Genomic DNA, 19,011 nt, shown 5'->3' on the forward strand with positions numbered 1-19,011 from the left:
TCACTTTTCCCTTTGCTGGCACCATATTACTGCTTCCTTCTAGGCAGCTCTGAGACCAGAGGGTCCACCTTGTACAAGCCCCACAAAACCTGGGCTCCTCAACTTCATCGTCTGTAAAATGGGGCCACTTCACGTAGGGTTGTAGAGAGAAAGGGCAGGAATGAATGCGGATTGTTGCCCCACCCACAGGAAGCATTTAATCAGTGAGGGGATGATTGTTATAATTGTTACCATTAATGACTGTCATTTGCTTTTACACTTTAGCCATTGAGCTGCTATGTAATGAGCGGGAACCAAGGTGGTCTCCTGCATAGTATACCTAGTACGTGTTAAATTCATCACCGTGTGCAGGTGAAGACTACCATCTGGTCCAAGTTTACAGTTCTGAGTTTTCAGTGGGTATGAAGGGTAGAGATGGAGTGAGTTTAGACTTGATATGGGATTATGATCCAGTGTGTTCAGACACAATGTTTTTATTCCAAGGGTCCATCCCGCCCTTTCTTCTTCCCTGTGAAAAGCAGGTATAACTGTATCCATTTCCTGGGTGGCTCTGAGGCTTAAATGAGATAAAGTATGTGAGAGTTGGTGCCTCCTACCCCAGCCAGAGCCCACACACTATTCCTCCCTCCTTTCTCAATATTGAAATGAATTTAAATGAACATAAAAAGAAGATGGTCTTCTGTGGAAAGCCAAGAAGTGTGAAAGGGATTGGCAGCGTCATTCAGAGGAGCATCATTGAGACATCAATTCATAATCCTTGGCCTGACCAGGTGCCCCAGAGGTTCAAGCCCAGCAGGGTGACCTGTTCTAGAATCTCACCATTTCTGAATAGCGAGAACCTTTCTGTTGGGAGCCACTGAGCGTCCCTGAGTCTGCAGCCACTCTGGTTACCAGCACCTCGTGTGCATTTCCCTGACTCGGGAATGTGGAGTAGCTCATTCACGGGTACAGAAACTGTGCACACAGGTGGTGTGAAGAGATGGAGGCTCCATGAGTCCCTTGAATTCACAAGGACCACAGGGGGCCTATACTTTTCCCTGTGTTACTTACAAGACAACATGAGAGATAAAATTGTGGCCAGTGGACCCATTTTCCAGCTAAAAGGTTGGTTCCCACTCACGGGTTTCTCAGTTCAAATCTGTGCCTTGGACCAATTTCGTATTATTACATGCTATGGATTTGGCGATTTTCTCAAAAAATAATTGAAATTTATAAGTGTTAAATCTGTAGTAGTCTACAAAAGGGCCATAGTTATTAAATGACAGAGCACCATCTCAGACTGAGCTCCGGATGTGACGGGGCAGAATTTCGAGTAGGGGAGAAAGAATCCTTTGAAATGGGGCTGTCTGTTGCTAGAGCTTGAAACTAGGTGAACCGTTGAGGACGTCACTGTGTCAGAAGCTGCATTTGTGTGAACTGCCCCAGGAGGCAGCGTCATATAGTGGAGAGCAAAGGCCCTTTAAAAGCCTGGAGCTGGAGCCTCATGGCTCCTTCGATATGACCTGCATTGGCAAGGTTATGGGGCTCTCTGAACTCTGTGCTGGCCTGTCGGGTTGGCTTATATCAAGTCCTACCTAAAAGTTCATTCCATCATAGGTCGTTGAGCCATTCAGTGGCTCATGCCCACCCACACAGGGTCATGTCTGAGATCCGGCAGTTACCGCATGTGATCTTTCCAGGGAGACCCCGCCCGTACCAGCAGCCTCACTGGCCCCTCCCCACACCCGAGCCCAGACTGCGGGCAGTTTATCTCACTTTGGTTCTCTGTTCCTGTTCTGCTAGCTCCACCACCAGAAATGCCCATGGCCTCCTCTCAGCTCTTTGCCAGACCAATTCTTTTTTTTTTTTTAATTTACTTTTATTTATTTGTTTTTGGCTGTGCTGGGTCTTCATTGCTTTGCTCTGGCTTTTCTCTAGTTACAGCAAGTGAGGGCCACTCTAGCGGCGTGGGGGCTTCTCATTGCAGTGGCTTCTCTTGTTGTAAAACACAGGCTCTAGGGCGAGTGAGCTCCGATAGTTTCGGTGCATGGGCTCAGCAGCTGGGCTCCCGGGCTCTAGAGCACAGGCTCAGTAGTTGTGGCCCCCAGGCTGAGATGCTCTGTGAAATGTGGGATCTTCCCAGATCAGGGATTGAACCCATGTCTCCTGCATTGGCAGGCAGATTTTTTACCACTGAGCCACAAGGAAAGCCCCAGACTGGGTCTTGCTCTTCCTTTAAGACTTAGCTCAGAGTCTCCCTTCCTCCAGGAGACATGCCTTCTCACTCTTCCCACCAGAGCCAAGTGATGACTTGTCATTGGTCTTCTCTGCATCCTTGCCTCCATCCTCCCACATCCCCACTAAATGACAATCATTTGATAACACATCTACCTTCTCCCTGGAGAAGTGCTGTTTCTTGAACCGTACTAGACACAAGGTAGGCATTCAGCTCACATTTGCTGAATGAATGAGAGAAAGTAGAGGAGATGCTGGGGAAGCTTATTTCCCTTATCCCATAGCGCTTTAACTACAACAGTCATAAGTTGCTTTTGTGTTCTTTCTTTTTTTTTTTTTCCTTCAGAAATGTGATTCCAACCTGGGGGTAAGCAAAGAAGTTTAAGTACTTATGAGGATGGGGGCTGAGAGAAAACAAATCAGCTGTAAATGTTTATTTACTTTGATTTCTTTATTATTATTTTTAATTCTTAAGCCCAGTGTGAACACTTAACTGTGGCATGTGGAATCTAGTTCCCTGACCAGGGATCAAACCCAGGACCCCTCCACTGGGAGCCCAGAGCCTCAGCTACTAAACTACCAGGGAAGTCCCTCACTTGCTTTGTAAGTAAATACTTGAGACAAACTGTAGCGCCATTGGAGGAGACTAAAGCTGTGTGACTACAGAGATGCCGGCTTGCCTCACTTCTTCCCTGTCCTCTTTGATTAGCAGAAAATAGGCTTGCATGACAGATTCCTACCAAGGAATTGTGGGAAGCCCAGGAGGACCCGTGGTCACACTGTGCCAGCCACATTCTTGGCTATGGAGCTTTTGATAATAAGGCAAAATCCTTCCAATTAGAAGCTGCTGTTGTGATTCATAGCTTCTGTTTTTGTTTTATTTCTAAGGGTCTGCTCCACACTTCTCCCTGGCACTGTCTTTGGGAATCCAATCTTTTTCATGTGTCTGTTACTTTTTTTTTTCTCATTTATTTTTATTAGTTGGAGGCCAACCATTTCACAACATTGCAGTGGGTTTTGTCATACATTGACCTGAATCAGCCATGGAGTTACATGTTACTTTTTTTAAATGTTTTTATTCCTCTTGAATTTCTGTAGTTTTGACAAAAATTTGCAATTGTGTAGTGCATTGCAGTTTCTACTGTATGCACTTGATCTCATTTAATCCTCACATCTCTGAGGCTCAGAGGAGCTAAACAGTCTGTGCAGGGACACACGGAAAATGGTAGGTCCAGAACCCAAGTTCTTCAGCCCAGGCTTTCTGACTTCAAGTTGGCTATACTTTGCATTCTATTCGGTTGCCTCCCTTCCATCATCGTAATCACAGCTACCATTTATGGATTGTTTATAAAGTGCAATAGGCTTTCGTTAAAATGTATCATTTAATCCTCCCAGTAAAAGTATTATCCCCATTTTGCCAACCAGGAAACTAAGATCTAGACAAATTAAATAACTTTTCCCAAGATCACTCAGCTTGTGAATAGCCAGGATAAAAGTGGAACCCAGGCTTGGCTGGGTCTAAAGCTGCTTAACCACTAAGCTCTTAATTACTAAGCTCTTCACTACCATGTCAGTGGTTCTCAAAATTTAGGGTGCATCTTAATTACCTGGAGGGCTTATTAAAACATGGAATTCTGGGCCCTTCCCCCAGAGTTTCTGATTAAGCAAGCCTGGGTGGGGCTGAGAATTGACATTTCTACCAGTTTCCCAGATGATGCTTATAGTTGGATGAGTGTACTGTGAGGACCCCAGCACTAATGCCACATTGCCCTCCACCCATTTCCTGGTTGCACTGAATTGCTGCCAGCCAAAAAAGAAAAAAAGAATGTGTTTCATATGGAAGGGAAGGACTTCAATTATGCATTATTATATGACCCATTTTAAATGGGGTGTATCCCATATATTATTCAGTACATCTTTAAGGAGAAAATTATTACGGCCGTAGAATGGTTTTGGTTTCTAGGTTAAATACGGGGTCATATCATTTTTACTGCATTTTTCATTGCGGTAGTTTTTAGAGACTGTTCTAGCATCTGTATCATCACCTATACAAGCAGGGACTTAATGGCCATCTGAAAAGGGTAACAAACCATTATTGATTAAATCGGTATCTGAGATTAGTTGCCTCCCTCATCTACTTACCTTCTTGCTTAGGATCTCATATGTTCATTATTTCTTGTTTTTAAGAAGTTTATGACTTCAATATGATTTATACTTCTAAGCTTAAGTCATAGGTAAGAATTGGTCACTAAAATGATTGTCCCTGTCACTTGACCTGTCGTCTCCCCATCTTTTCCCCCGTCCCTATCCACTGATAACCACTAATCTCTTCTCCATCCCTGTAATTCTGTTAGTTAATGAATGCTATATAAATGGGATAATTCAGTGTGTGTCCTTTCAAGATTGGATTTTTCACTGCGAATAATTTCCTGAAGGTTGCTTGTATGTATCTGTATTTCATTTCCTTTTTTTTGCTAGTAAGTATTCTAAGTTATACATGTACCACAATTGGTTGAATTATTTACCCATTGAAGGATATTTGGATAGTTTACAGTTTGAGGCTATTAAAGATAAAACTGTGAACATTCGTGGACAAGTTTCTGCGTGAAAATAAATTTTCATTTCTCTAGGATAAATGCCCAAGTGTGCAATTGCTGGGTCATACACTAAGCTCATTTTTAGTTCTAAAAGAAACTGCCAAACTATTTTCCTATGGGGCTGTACCATATAACCTTCCCACCAGCAATATATGAGGTTTATATTCCACTTTCTCCTCAGTACCTGTTGTCATCTGTCCTTTTGATTATAGCCATCCTTGTGGTGTAAAATGATATCTCATAGTTTTGATTTGCATTTCCCTAATGACTAATGATTAAGTATCTTTTCATGTGCTTATTGGCACTTGGCATATTTTCTTTGGAACAATATCTATTCAAAGCCTTTGCCTGTTTTTAAATTGGATTATTTGTCCTGATTGTTGGTTTGCAAGAGTTCTTTACCTTTGCTGGATAAAGTCCCTTACCAAATTGATAATTTGAAAATATTTTCTTCTTTTCACTTTTTCACTTTCTTGATGAGAGCTGAGGGTAGAGGGATCCTAGTCTTCTCAGCTATACTCACCTACATTAGAGCTTCTATAAGGCAGAGCTAGTGAGGGTTGGTAATGGAGCGGATCTTGGCTCAGATGCCCCAGACGCTCACAGTTCTTGCCAAGATTCGGTAGATTTTCCTGAACAAATGGTTTTCCACTTGTCATGATGCTCTGAGGACAATTTCCAAAAATTTTCAATGAATGTTCTTTCTTAAACTTTTTATTTTATATTGAAGCACAGTTAATTAACAGTGTGTTAGTTTCAGGGGTACAGCAAAGTGATTCAGTTAGACATATTCACATATTGAACTGAACTGAACTGATTCTTTTTCAAATTCTTTTTCCAGTTAGGTTATTGCAGAATACTGAGCCACGTTCCCTGTGCTATACAACAGGTCCCTGTTGGTTTTCTATTTTAAATAAAACAGTGTGTGCATGTCATCTCAAACTTCCTAACTGTGCCCCCCCTTCCCCAGCTCTTACCCCTTGGTGCCATAAGGTCATTCTAAGTCTGTGAGTCTGTTTCTGTTTTGTAAATAAGTTCATGCATATCAACTTTTTCAGTGAATGTTCTTATAATTTGTACCAGGTAAATTGGTGTTTTGCTGGAAGGAGCATCCACAGAATTCCTTACTGTGTCATTCTGGAAGGCCAGCCTTCCACAGTATACTTAGAACACCTACCCTCAGGGAGATACTACCCCTGAAATCCTTGTCAGCCTCTTTTAGTTATCTGATGAGGCTTTGGTAGGTCTAGCGGCAGGAGAAGCATCTTCTCCAGGACTAGAACAGTGCTTGAAACATAGTATTTCTTGAAAGAATGACTGAGTAAATGAATGAGTTTAAAATCTTAAAAGGAGGTAGATGTGGGCATATGAGCAGACCAAAGAGCTGAGTGGGGAGAGTACCACACATACGTGTGGTTCTATTAGGACCATCATCCCCCTTGCAGGCATCATTATTTATTCACTTGTCATACACAGTCATTCATAGGCTCACTGTCACTGGAGCCGATGGTTCATGGGCTGAGCATGGTTAGAAATAGAAAAATCATTGTTTTAAGTTGTATGTGCTTATGTTTCTGTATGTCTTTGTATGTCAGTATAAATACACACATTGCACATTGTGTATACAGGCAGATTTCTATAGAAATATATGTGTGTCTGCATGCATGCACGCTAAGTCACTTCAGTCATGTTTGACTCCTTGTGACCCTATGGACAGTAGCCCACCAGGCTCCTCTGTCCTTGGGATTTTCCAGGCAAGAACACTGGGGTGGGTTGCCATGCCCAGGGATCGAACCTGTGTCTTTTTTGTCTCCTGTGTTAGCAGGCAGATTCTTTACCACTAGCGCCACCTGGGAAGTCCCTTAGACACATATACACACATACATACATACAGTGGTCGTGTAAACTTTTGGAGCAGTGGGATAGTCTCAAAGGGACATGAAATAATAAAAGAATAAAGAATAGTGGAAGGACTTCCCTGGCTGTCCAGTGATTTAAGATTTTGCCTTCCAATGTAGAGGATGCAGTTTCAATCCTTGGTCCTGAAGCTAAGAACCCACATGCCTCGCAGCTAAAAAAACCTAAAAACATAAAACAGAACAAATACTGTCATAAATTCAATAAAGACTTTTAAAACATGGTCCATATCAAAAAACAAACAAAATTCTTAAGAAATACTTTATTTTAAAAAAAAGAAAGAATTATGGAATGTTCCAGACAATCTTTACTCATCTTGCCCAACTGACTCATTTTGCAGATGAGGAGACTGAGGCCCAGAAAGCCCATCATTTCATTCTTAACTTCACAGTTTACCGAGTGGGTTCCTGATTCCAGCAAGAATGCTTCTCCCCTTTCTCCTGCTACCTATTATGTGAATGAACACTAGCTTCAATCATGAAGCTTTATTCGATACATCAGCAAATCCCTCTCTACAACCACTTAAAAATCCATGCCTTGAATAACTGTCATTTGAGTTTTTTCGGCAACTTTTCTGCTTTTCCTCTCCCTCTGCTCCTTCCCTCAAGTAAATTCTGCAGCAGAAAACTTTGAAACTTGTTACCATCCAGAACATTAATAGGGTTTTACATTTTTAGCAGCCTAATGATGAGGAGGTAGGGCCTTCTGTTCCAGCTCCTTAGAGGTTTCTATTCTGGGTATTTATTAAACTTTGCTGTAGCCTCAAGTATATTTGACCTTTTTATATTAAAAAAGTTTCAGTTTAAACTATACATGCATTGTGTGTGTGTGTGTGTGTGTGTGTGTGTTTCCCTGGTCTCCATTAACTAGATAGATATTCAAACATTATCAACAGTTGAGCCTGAGATCCTTGTCAATTATTTCCTTATGTTTGATGAGGAAAAGAAGAGCCATTACTATCATAATTTAATATTTTTTTCATTTAGCTAAATTTGAGCCCTCTTAAAAACCTTTCCACTCTGAAGTCTATTTTATGGTTTAATGAACGCAGCAAGGATATTCTTTTTTCTTTCTCTCTTTTTTAAAAATTTTACTCTCAATGTAGATAATCCATTCATGGTGACCTTTTCTTGTGCAAATTAGTTGTACACGCTTGTTTAAACAAATGGTCCTTTGCATGATGTCTCTTCTTAATGACAGGTTTATAATTGAAAATTGGCTCACTCCCATATGCCTAGTTTGTGTAAGATTATAAAAATAGATGTGGACTTTAAAAATATAAATGTATATATCAGTATCCCCCAAAGAGGAGGGAAGAATCCAATGCCTTCAGGCTATGATTAAATTAGACTATTAGAGTCAGAAAATGCCGGTGACATATGCTACTGTCAAAGTCACACCTGTCTGCTGAGCCCGGGAAGTTCTTGAAAAACGAGAGTGATTTCATACTAGTGTGATTTCATCCTAGCCCTGAGAAGCTGGGCCTTCCCAGGACATGAGCCATCTCCAGTTTCCCAACTTTGCTTCAACTCCGAGTGAACTTTCAGCTGTGTGTTTAGGACTGGGTTTGTGGAAATCATGTTTCAAGTGCCAGCCCTAAACAAAATGAGGTGCTTGTTGTCTTTCCCTGCACTCCACTGACATAAAGAGACAGGTGACATTCCTGTTCTATTTTGCATTTTTCTCAAGTGCAATAACAATGTGAGCTGGCTCAATGGTATTTGAGTAAAAGACACGATCATCTCATCTCTTGCCCAGTTTCCCACAGCCCTGAGTATTTTTTCTTCTCTTGTTATTTCTTCTCTTTCCCAGTTTCTTGGGCTGACTCCTTCTCTCTTTCCTCCATGCCAACCATTCTTACACAGGAGTGTTTGTCTGGGGTAACCGAATGTTCTTGGTTAAAAGTAGAAACTCCAGCTTGAAGGAGAAAATAAATGTTTTGTGCTGGGAATGGAGGTTTCCTGAGTAGATTTTACTAGCATGGTTTCATGGGGTAGATAGGAAACAAGAGCAGTCTTCAGGTTCCTGAATGATATGGCATTATAAAGAACGACTAGCAGTGATTATTTTTTTAAGCTGATGAAGGCAACCTATTTTTGCCAAGACATGAAAAAACCTGATTTGCAAAGTAAAGGCTGAGTGAGCCAAAATGTCACTGAGACCATCAGACTTATTTTTTACATATTGTTTGAAAAAGACCCTAATTGCTTTGTCCAGTGGGAAGGGTCACATTTCCATTCCTTCCCGCAACAACCCTTCCTGCCTTCCCCCTGGAAAAGTGGGGCTGGCTTGTGTAGCACCCAAGTTGCTCTGGGTGGTTTCATGCACCCTAGGTGTGCCCATTCACCCCACCCCCATTCTTAATGGTCTTTGTTTGCTGATGGTGCCTCTTCTCCTTCTAGGTATGATTATCGGGAAATGCTGCACAATGCCACTTTCTGTCTGGTTCCTCGTGGTCGCAGGCTTGGGTCCTTCAGGTTCCTGGAGGCTCTGCAGGTAAGAGACCTTGATCATCCCCAGTATAGAGCTGAGAACTGACGTCAGACAGCGTGTGGGATGGGGGAGGAGGGTTCACCTTAACAAATCTCCTGGGATCTAAACCAAACGCATGGTTTGCCCGGAACACCTGAAATCTGTTTTCCCCAGAAAATCTGCAACCTTTTATATGCGTCGGGGGGCGGAAGGAGGATTTACTCCCTGCCTTTGGACATGAGGAGATTCAGTGGGAATCTCAAGGGAAGGTGGGCTCTGAGAGATGGGCTTGCAAACACAGAGTAGATCTGACTGCCCACCAGGCAGCAGAGCTGGGCTCCTCATGCAGGCTCAGCCCTCCTCCTTGGAAGCCAGTTTCAACAGCAGTGAAGATGGCTGATGAGTGGTATTTTCCAAAATCAAACTTGTTCTGTCCCCATCGCAGTCATCACTTGGCTCCTCTGAATTTTGAGCATGACCCCCAGCAAGATAGAGGCACTGTCTCAGCCTGGCTCTTCCAGGTGCTACAGTTCTGAGGTCCCAGAGCTTTAGGACTTTTGTGCCATTAACCTTCACTCACGGTGGTTCTCACCCAGAAGTTGCATCCAGCCTTCCTTGTTGGCAAGAAAGCACACCTTCCACCTCTCACCTCCTCCGCTCCTGAACTGCTTGCTGCTGTGTCCTCTCCTCCTTTGTACTCTGCCCCTGCCTGAATCTGTGCTTTTGTCACCATGCTTCCAATATTCTGTCTTGTCCTTCAACAGGAGGGCTTCCTTTTCTTGAAAGTCTTTTCTGGCACGTTCTAGGAAGAATATCATCCCTAACATTCTCCTAGCCTCTGGGGATGTTGCGTGGAGCAAATTGGTCTCTGCTTAGGATTACGAGTTCTTTGCAACCAGAATTTGTCATTAGCCTGGTGTTTTTAGGCTCTTCGGTCACTGTGCAGGTAGTAAGTTGGTCAGGATCCCACCACACTGAAGGGACCAAGTCTGGTTCAGGTGTTTGCCTGGCCTGTTGAGCACCCTGTAAGAATCAAGTCCACAAAACGCTTTATCAGGAAAACCAAGTCCTGTTCAGCTCTTTGTTGCTCAGGACATTAGGGTGAAGCACTTTGCACATGAACTGTAGCATTTTCATTGACAAGACCATGTATGTTCAAGGTGGGGTTTGTGCTAGGATTTTGTTGGTGGACGATTTTATTATGTCAGTAAAACTTCTTCAACGAGGCCAGTTGTCTCCATAGAAGTAAGGTCAGCCAAACCAGGTACAAGAATAGAAATGAGGTTTTCACATTCTAAGGCACAACTTGCAACTGGTAAAATCTCAGCTGGATACGGACAACCTTCATGTGACTTCATAAAAGCCCACTTTTCTATTGACCTCAGCAGTCCAGGATTCATGCCAGTAATTGAATTTGTACTGATTTCACCCTCCTGATTGGAACAGTTCCTCATGCCACCCCCTCCCTCACACTCACAGTGCCCTTCTCTGCGCAGGCCGCCTGTGTCCCTGTGATGCTCAGCAATGGATGGGAGTTGCCATTCTCTGAAGTGATTAATTGGAACCAAGCTGCCGTCATAGGCGATGAGAGATTGTTATTACAGGTAAGGAAGGGGTGGTGGCCTTCCCCAGATCAGTGGATGATTGCTGCCCCCGTACAAACTTTCAAAGAAGATGAATCCAAAAGGCCAGCTCTATAAAAGAAATTTTATCAGGAGAAAATTGCCTGTGTCGTGGCGAATATGAAGTCGTTTAACATGACATCGTTGACTTCCTAGTACGCAATCTCCTCAGAGCCAGGGAATATATACTCGGACAAGGAGAAGGTACAGGTGGAGGACGTGAATGTTGATACTGACAGGAGGTGTATATCTACCCCCTTCGATTTCTGTAATATTTAGGAATCATGCCAGAGAGTTCTTGTACAATTCTGCTGCCACTTTGTACTCCTTTCCTGTTTCCATATTTGCCTTCAGATTAATTTTCAGAAAGACAGGTCTCTAGGGCTGATTCTTGCCATTAGTGTCATCATTGCTCAAATGATCTCGTCTGGGTGATGTTATCTTTAAGATGTATATTTAAAAGAGCAGCCTCAAATGAAAATGTGTGTGGGGGGAGTTATCTTGTATTTTTGGTCATGTAGATTTTTTTTTTCATTTCATTTTATTGTTGTAAAAACACGTAACATGAAATCCACCCTCTTTACCAATTTTGACGTGTACTCATTACGGTTGAGTATAGGTAAATGCAGTGTATTACAGCAGGTCTCTAGGCTTATTCATCTCACTTAACTGAAATTTTATGCCCACTGATGAGTAACTCCTCAGTTCCCATCCCCCAGCCCCTGGTCACTACCATTCTACTCTTTAGTTCTATGGACTTGGGAAGTGGAGAACTTCCCAGATGGCTCAGTGGTAAAATAATTTGTCTGCCTGCCTGGCGATGAAGGAGATGCAAGAGACGTGGGTCTGATCCCTGGATCAGGAAGATCCCCTGGAGAAGGAAATGGCCACCCACTCCAGTATTCTTGCCTGGAAAATTCTATGGACAGAGGACCCTGGTGGGTTACAGTCCATGGGGTCACAAAGAGTCAGACACAACTGAGCAATGAACACATGAAAGTGGACTCATGAAATATTTTTCTTTCCTTGACTGGTTTATTTCACTTAGTGTAGTGTCTTCAAGTTTCAACAATGTTGTCCTGTATTGCAGAATTAAGACTTACTAATTATTAAAATGTTCCTGTTACCCAAAGTGATCCACAGATTCAAGGCAATTCCTACCAAAATCCCAGTGGCTTTTTTTTTTTTAAACAGAAATAGAAAAACAGTCCTGAAATTTGTGTGGAGCCAGAAAAAACCCAAATAGCCAAATCAATCTTAAGAGAAAAAGAATAAAGCTAGACCATCATCATCCCTAGTTTCAAGCTATATTACAAAGCTACAGTCATTAAAACAGTGTAATACTAGCATAAAAACAGGTATACAGCTCAATAGAATAGAATGGAGTGCCCAGAAATAAATCCATGCATATGCATCAACTAAACTTCTACAAGGATGCCTAATAAAAGTCTGAACATCTCAATAGCTGTCTGGGAAGGGGGGAATATGATACTCACAGAGAAATCCCAGATCAGGAATAGTCAGTCACTGATAATTTCTAAAGGTATTTTGTGCAGTGATGTATTTAGCTTCAGCATAAACTGCCATACTCTTTTCTCTAAAATGATGTAATATTTTAATCATTTATTTCATGACATTGTACCTTGAACTACCACAAGTATTTGTAGAATGATTTTTTTTTTAATGTCCTGCTGGCCAGTCTGCTAACTGGCTGGTGAAATAACTCAGTAGTCTCTCTAAAGTAAAAGGTAAAATATCTGTAACTAAGAGAGCCATAATTAAGCAAGGCAAGCTGAACACAGCTTCTAAAACATGCCTTGTGTCTGGTAGTCAGATCTGTGATTTCCAAGGCTCCTGGGACCTCAGAAGTAGGAGAAGAACGTGTGACCTAGTAGAGTTCTCCCTAGGTGCGTGCCTAAAAACATTCACTCATGGAAGGCCTAACAAAGTGATAAATGTGGTTCTTTTTCATGTTGCCTTTTTCCTTCTTTGATTTTTTTTTTAAAGATGCATGCTCATTAAAGGAAATTTGGGAATGAAAAATACCAGCCATAATTTCTCCAATTGTGTACCCACGCTCTCGTGAATTTGATATGAATAAGTTGGGAGTTTGTCTTTGAAACAGAGTAGATTCCAGGGTACCAAGCTGTGGTTGTCTGATCTCTGCCATTTTACCAGAGTTGATTCTCCAGAAGCCTTTCACCTTCTGAAGCAACATTTTGGCTTGACGCTGGGGGTTTTGTTTTTCATTGTGCACCCACTCAAACTCGTTGGCATTTTCCTCTCTCGTATGCAGTCTGTCTGCACAGCTGCCTCCATATTGAATGACGACTGAACTGTCATTGACAATGGTTTTAAAGAACTGGCACCCAGCCCAAATGTCTGCTCTGGGAAATGTTTTTGTTATGTTACCATTTTTCATTTCCTGTTTTAGAACAGCTCAGATGTTTTTATTTGCATATAGTCTTGTCATGTCACCAAGAGAGCTTACTGTTGCTTTCCTGTATCTATCTTGGTAGATTCCATTAGTTTGGTTACCATGCATGACCTTTTATTAAGACTTCACTGGGTTCTGCCACTTCGAACAATCTGGCCAAATTGCAATTAATTTATCACTTTCCCATACCTGTCTCTCGGGACAAGCAGATTAATAACCAATAGCCAAATGCCATTAAAACTTGGAACTCTGTCTTTTCAATCAATTGGAATTATCTTCCAGAGCACTCTGCAGACTGCTGTCAGACATGTGTATGCACAGACGGGTAGAATATATTTCACTTGATATAGTAACAGCAAGATGTAGCTTATATAAGAGAGGGGATGTATTGATAGGCTCATGCATGATATACCATTCTGCCTTCATAACCACAGTCTACTAGTTTTCTGGAGACCACATAGTGATGATAGCTTTTGACAATTTTCTAATGGACTGCTTCCTCATCATCACAATAAAACAGTGAAGTGTCAACCTGTATGACTCTTAGAAAATACCACTGATACTCAGAAGAGGGCATGATTATGAAAAGTGAGGAGGATAATTCTTTTCTAATCTTCCTTTGGCTATCTGGGTAATTTTCTCAGTAAATAAAATTAAATGTTCTTTGGCTTATCAGGGATTGATGATCTAAGTGGTTTCTCCACCTTCTTCAAGGATATTTTATTTCCACTTTACCTTGTGCTCTGATTTCAGGCAAATGTTTTCTCTGTTACCTGTTGCCTCCATGCTGCTTCAGTGTTGAGAATCCAGATATGTACTGGGGCTGCAGATTTAGTATCAGTTTTTGGACATTGCCAAAACAAGTGAGCTTGTTCTTATGTAGGTACTGTGAAACAGTTCTCTGTCTTCCCGTAGAAGTGGTCTTGAAAAAAAAAAAAAATATGTTCCTACTTCCTTCCCCTCCACTGGAAATTCAGATGTAGTCTTAGTCAGGATGTCATGGGTAACTTTCTTATTAAAATAGCTAGTGGAGCATTCCTGCTTCAGTCCAGGCTCCCATGCGTCTCTGATTAGTTACATATTAGGGAGGCAGGCATGCAGAAAGAGGTGAGCACAAAAGGGCACTTGCTAATCACAAGGAATCTCCCCTAAGAATGTAGACTCTATAAATGAAATAGACCTTGGGCTTTAGGTGAAGATAGGGAGCAAGCCAAGGAAACTCACCAGACAACCAGGAAGTACATTTCAGAGCTCCAGACCCAAGCAAGTTCACAAGCAAACATTAAGCAATTGGTCCAACTTTGCATATCATCACCCTTAAGTCAATAACAATAGTAGTAATAATAATTACTTTGTCAGTTAAACTTCCCATATGTTAGGCATTGCATGAAGCACTTATGTGCTCTTCATTACAACCTTACAATGATGTTAGAACTCTGTACCTGTTTTGTAACTGAGGAGATGGAATCTTTGAGAGATCAAGTAACTTTTTCAAGGAAGCACAGCTAGTGAACTGTAGAGCCAAGACTCTTACCATGGTCTGACTCCCATTTTCCTGTGCTTAACCATTGAGCTATACTGCTAGTGCAAATAATAATATCCCTTCGGTGGCTTCAGATGGCCGTGGTCTATTTGACTTTTATTTATTAAATAGCTACTACAGGCATACCTCACTTATTTTGCTTTGATTTATTGTGCTTCATAGATGCTTTTCTTTTTTTTTTTTTTTTAACAAATTGAAGGTTTGTCATAAGCCTGTGTTGTCAGATGATGGTTAGCGTTTTTTTTTTACTTTGAATGAAGTATTTAAATTAAGGTATTTACTTTGTGCTTTCAGACATTATGCTACTGAACACTTAATAGACTACAGTGCCAAAGTAACTTTTAGACTGATGGCAGTGGCGGTGGTGGTCGTACACAGTGGTGTCTGACTTTTGTGACCCCGTGGACTGTAGTCACCAGTCTCCTCTGTCCATGGGGTTTTCCAGGCAAGAATGCTGGAGTGAGTTGCATTTTCTACTCCAGGGGATCTTCCTGACTCAGAGATTGAACCCGTGTCTCTTGCATCTCCTGCATTGGCAGGTAGATTCTTTACCACTGTGCCACCTGGGAATCCTCTGGATGCACTGAAAAACTAAACAGATTTTGTGTGACTTGCCTGATTGTGATATTCATTTTATTGCAGTGGTCTGAAACAGAACCCACAGTATCTCTGAGGTGTGTCTGTACATAAAAGCCACTATCCTAGCTAGAAAATGTTTAGCTGGATGGACAGGGCATAGATCTTTCCTTTAAAATTGTACAGCTTGATAGATAGCAGTGTTGGCTAAGCACACATGACAGATCGTGTTAGTTTGGGGTAAGCTCTAGAGCCAAAAAGAGAGGTCTGGGGAGCAGAAAGCTCTCAGGGAGAGAAAAGAGATATGTGCGCATAGAAATAATTACCCTCAGCTACATATTAAATGGACAGACTCCAAGACATTCCCTAAAAGGTCCTTCTGTAGTTTGTTAGTAGTCCTGGGGGTGGCATATCTTAGAAGTGCTTGGGACATAATGAATCTCAGCTTTGCTCCAAGACTATAGCCCCTTCTCTGCAGGATTTGATTGTCCACGGGCAGGTTCAAGGCCACGTGGGATTCTTAGAAAATGGCAGAGGCTAGTATAGGAATGCTATGCAAGTGATAAGCTGCTACCAAACCTCAGAGGTGAGCTCTTAACTGTCATGTATTAGGTCATTAAAGGTCATTAATGCTGACTCCCAGTAAGTGCTGTTTTTAGCTAACACTTCTTCAGGGCCTTTCAGTCTAGGGGTTTGTGGTTTTTAGTAGATCTATATGCTAGAAACAGACGCTATGAAGAATAAAAGTCTAACCTGAGCGGGTTATTTTGATCAAATGGCATCTCGTTGTTTTCCAGTTATAGTTATTATGTGTTCACCTTGTGTTACAGATTCCTTCTACAATCAGGTCTATTCATCAGGATAAAATCCTAGCACTTAGACAGCAGACACAATTCTTGTGGGAGGCTTATTTTTCTTCAGTTGAGAAGATTGTATTAACTACACTAGAGGTAAGTGAGATGCCTTGGCTTTCAGTCTCGAATAATGGTCCTTTGTATGTTTCTCTTAGCCTTCACTTTTGCTGTTGTCAATGTGTAATTGGTCAAATGGGGCAACACTGAACTTTCTGTCCTTGGATGTGTCAGTTAACCCCCTTTGACCTGCTCTCCATTCTTGACGAACTCCACAGAGGAACGCTGACTTAGGAGGAATTATACTCCTTGACACAGAGATCAGCTCTGTCTTACATCATTTCAGAGACAGGTAGCTTATGGTTGTCCTGTCATTCACACTCATGGCATCCTTTGAAGGCGTATTTCCGGCGTCCACTTAAGAAACAGAGAGTGAGCAAGTAGGGGAAAGTCTTCTCCCATTCTAAAAATATGAATAGTTTGCTGGGTACTGTAGTCCAGTGGCATTCGGAAACAGACAAATTCATTCTCACGATATACGCAACCCACCCCTCATTATCTCAAGGATGTGTTAAGGAAATAAGAATTACACTCATCTGGTGCAGAAAGTGTTAAGCTTTATGAAATCAGAAAATCTTCCAGGCAGATGGATGCCCATCTTCAAGTTGCTTTTTTTAAGACAGGAGGAAAAAAGGAAAGGGAAACATGGGGATGATTAAAACCTTTGGAAGTAGAGCAGAGAGCGATGGCCTGAGGCTACACCAAAGTAGCACAAATTGCTGAGAAAAGATTTCAGAATCTGCACTCATGAATTACAGGAAGGAGAGCAGAGGTTCTCAGGTGTAGCCCAGCATCAAGGTAATTCTGAGGTGTCTGTAACATGAGGTGGGGGCATTCGTGGCCTCACTTTCGAAGTATTTTCTTTGGAAACGTGATTACTGCTCCAGAAGCCAATGTCATTGGGAGTATGCAGTATGATCATTCTGAGGAATACTAAGAAAACGGAAGTCATCCTGTTTTGTGCACATCACTGCTGTCTTGCCATCCCGGGTAGCAGAGCCAATGCTGGTCATACCCCAGCCACCCTGGGACACTTACCTACCCGAAGCCTGGCCTTGGCTCCTGCTCTCGTGGGGCTGGGCTCTACCAAAGTATCCTCTCTGGTTGCACTGATTTCATCCTGGAACTTAATGAAAAGATATTTAGTACCCAGGTCCACCCATGAACGGGGACTGGGTAGAATGCCTTCCAAGGGCTTCCTTGTTGCAAGCAAATTCCTCTTATTCATCCAAATCACCCTCCTCAATGAAAATTAAGTTTCACTTGCATTCATAGCAGCAGATTTGAACATGTAGTAAATTTGTTTGGTTTTGCTCTTGCCCTCCATCTAAGACCCTTCCAAGAACCTTCTTAAGGAAAGTTGAATGTGAATTGTGTTTTAATTTTTTGTTGTTGCTGCTTTTTTCTTTTTTTTGGAATGAGTGCTTTTTATCAAAGAAGTGCATGTTCCTTTTAAAAAACAGTGGAAAATACTTACAGGGCAAAAATAAAATAATCTATCCATACAATTCACTATTGATATATATTACACATATATAAACACATACATATTCATTTTTTCCTATGCAAATACATAAATATGTTGTCATTTTTAATTTAAAGAAGTGTCTTTCTTTTTCTTTTTTTTTTTGGATATCCTTAGTTTATTATAAAAGAGAAACATGGATATTATTTACATGATGAAAGATTTCAGAACTTCAGTGGAATGGGCAGCTTCACGTGATGCCGTTTCAATAGTGACTTATTTCAGTCAACATATTTCCCAAGAATGTCACCATCTCTAAATAAATAATCCTTGTTGTCTAGAACTACTTTGGTGCCTCCATATTCTGGGAGAAGAGCTTTATCTCCAACTTTCACACTAACTGGTTGAATCTCTCCACCCTTGCCTTTAGAGCCTGATCCAACAGCTACCACTGTTGCTTGCAATACTTTTCCTTGTGATTTTTCTGGAAGCATAATGCCTCCTTTGGTTACAGTTTCGGCTGCACTTCTTTCAACTAACACTCGGTCAAAGAGGGGAAGAAACTTTCTAAATGCCTGTCCTGCCATGACTCCGGCTGCCGCAGTTCACACTCTGCACTCACGCCGCAGGCAAAAGGAGAGACCTACTGTCAAAGAAGTGTCTTTCTATACTTAGTTTATAACCTGTTTTTCTCCTTAATAATATATTTAGATTATCTCATTAGACTTTTCTATAGTTATTTAATGACTAATATTCCATTCATTATGTCACTTAACTCCATTAATTAATCCCCATTTGAGACTACTACAGTTGTTCCTGGTTTTTCATTATTATACACATCCTTGAAGCAAATGGCCTCAGTGACAAATTGTTATGCAAGTTCAAGATTACTTTCTTAGGATAAAATCCTTGAATTTGAAGTCCTGATTCAAAGAATATGCCAAATGCTAAGATTTCTACATGAACTGTCAATTTTCCTGCAATAGAATTAACTAATTTATATTCCCTTCAGCTTATATGAGAGAACTTATTTTAATTATTTTTATTTTTTTCACCTTCACCATATTGAACATTATGTCCTTCAAACTGATAAATCATTACTTTCTTAAGATTTCAGTAAGAAAGATTTTTCATGTATTTCTTGCTCAGGCAGCTCACAAAGAAAGAAATAGAAATGGCCACAAAATTTTCTCATTAATTTTTAAGAACTTATTATACAAAAAATATTAACCCTTTGATTCTTTTCTTACAAATATT

General features: G+C 41.2%; 1 protein-coding gene and 1 pseudogene across 1 annotated transcript in view; one reads left to right on the forward strand and one right to left on the reverse strand.

The window, feature by feature from the left end:
* EXT1 (exostosin glycosyltransferase 1) overlaps positions 1-19,011 on the forward strand; it is a 309,265-nt gene that overhangs the window by 259,044 nt on the left and 31,210 nt on the right. Inside the window, exons 2-4 of the mRNA XM_020889053.2 lie at positions 9,131-9,224; positions 10,697-10,804; positions 16,209-16,328. Coding sequence (XP_020744712.1) covers positions 9,131-9,224; positions 10,697-10,804; positions 16,209-16,328 — 322 coding nt within the window. The remainder of the gene's footprint in view (positions 1-9,130; positions 9,225-10,696; positions 10,805-16,208; positions 16,329-19,011) is intronic.
* On the reverse strand, positions 17,903-18,399 carry LOC110134499 (10 kDa heat shock protein, mitochondrial pseudogene; annotated as a pseudogene).

This window comes from Odocoileus virginianus, chromosome 15 (genome assembly GCF_023699985.2).
Source record: "Odocoileus virginianus isolate 20LAN1187 ecotype Illinois chromosome 15, Ovbor_1.2, whole genome shotgun sequence".
Lineage (NCBI taxonomy): Eukaryota > Metazoa > Chordata > Mammalia > Artiodactyla > Cervidae > Odocoileus > Odocoileus virginianus.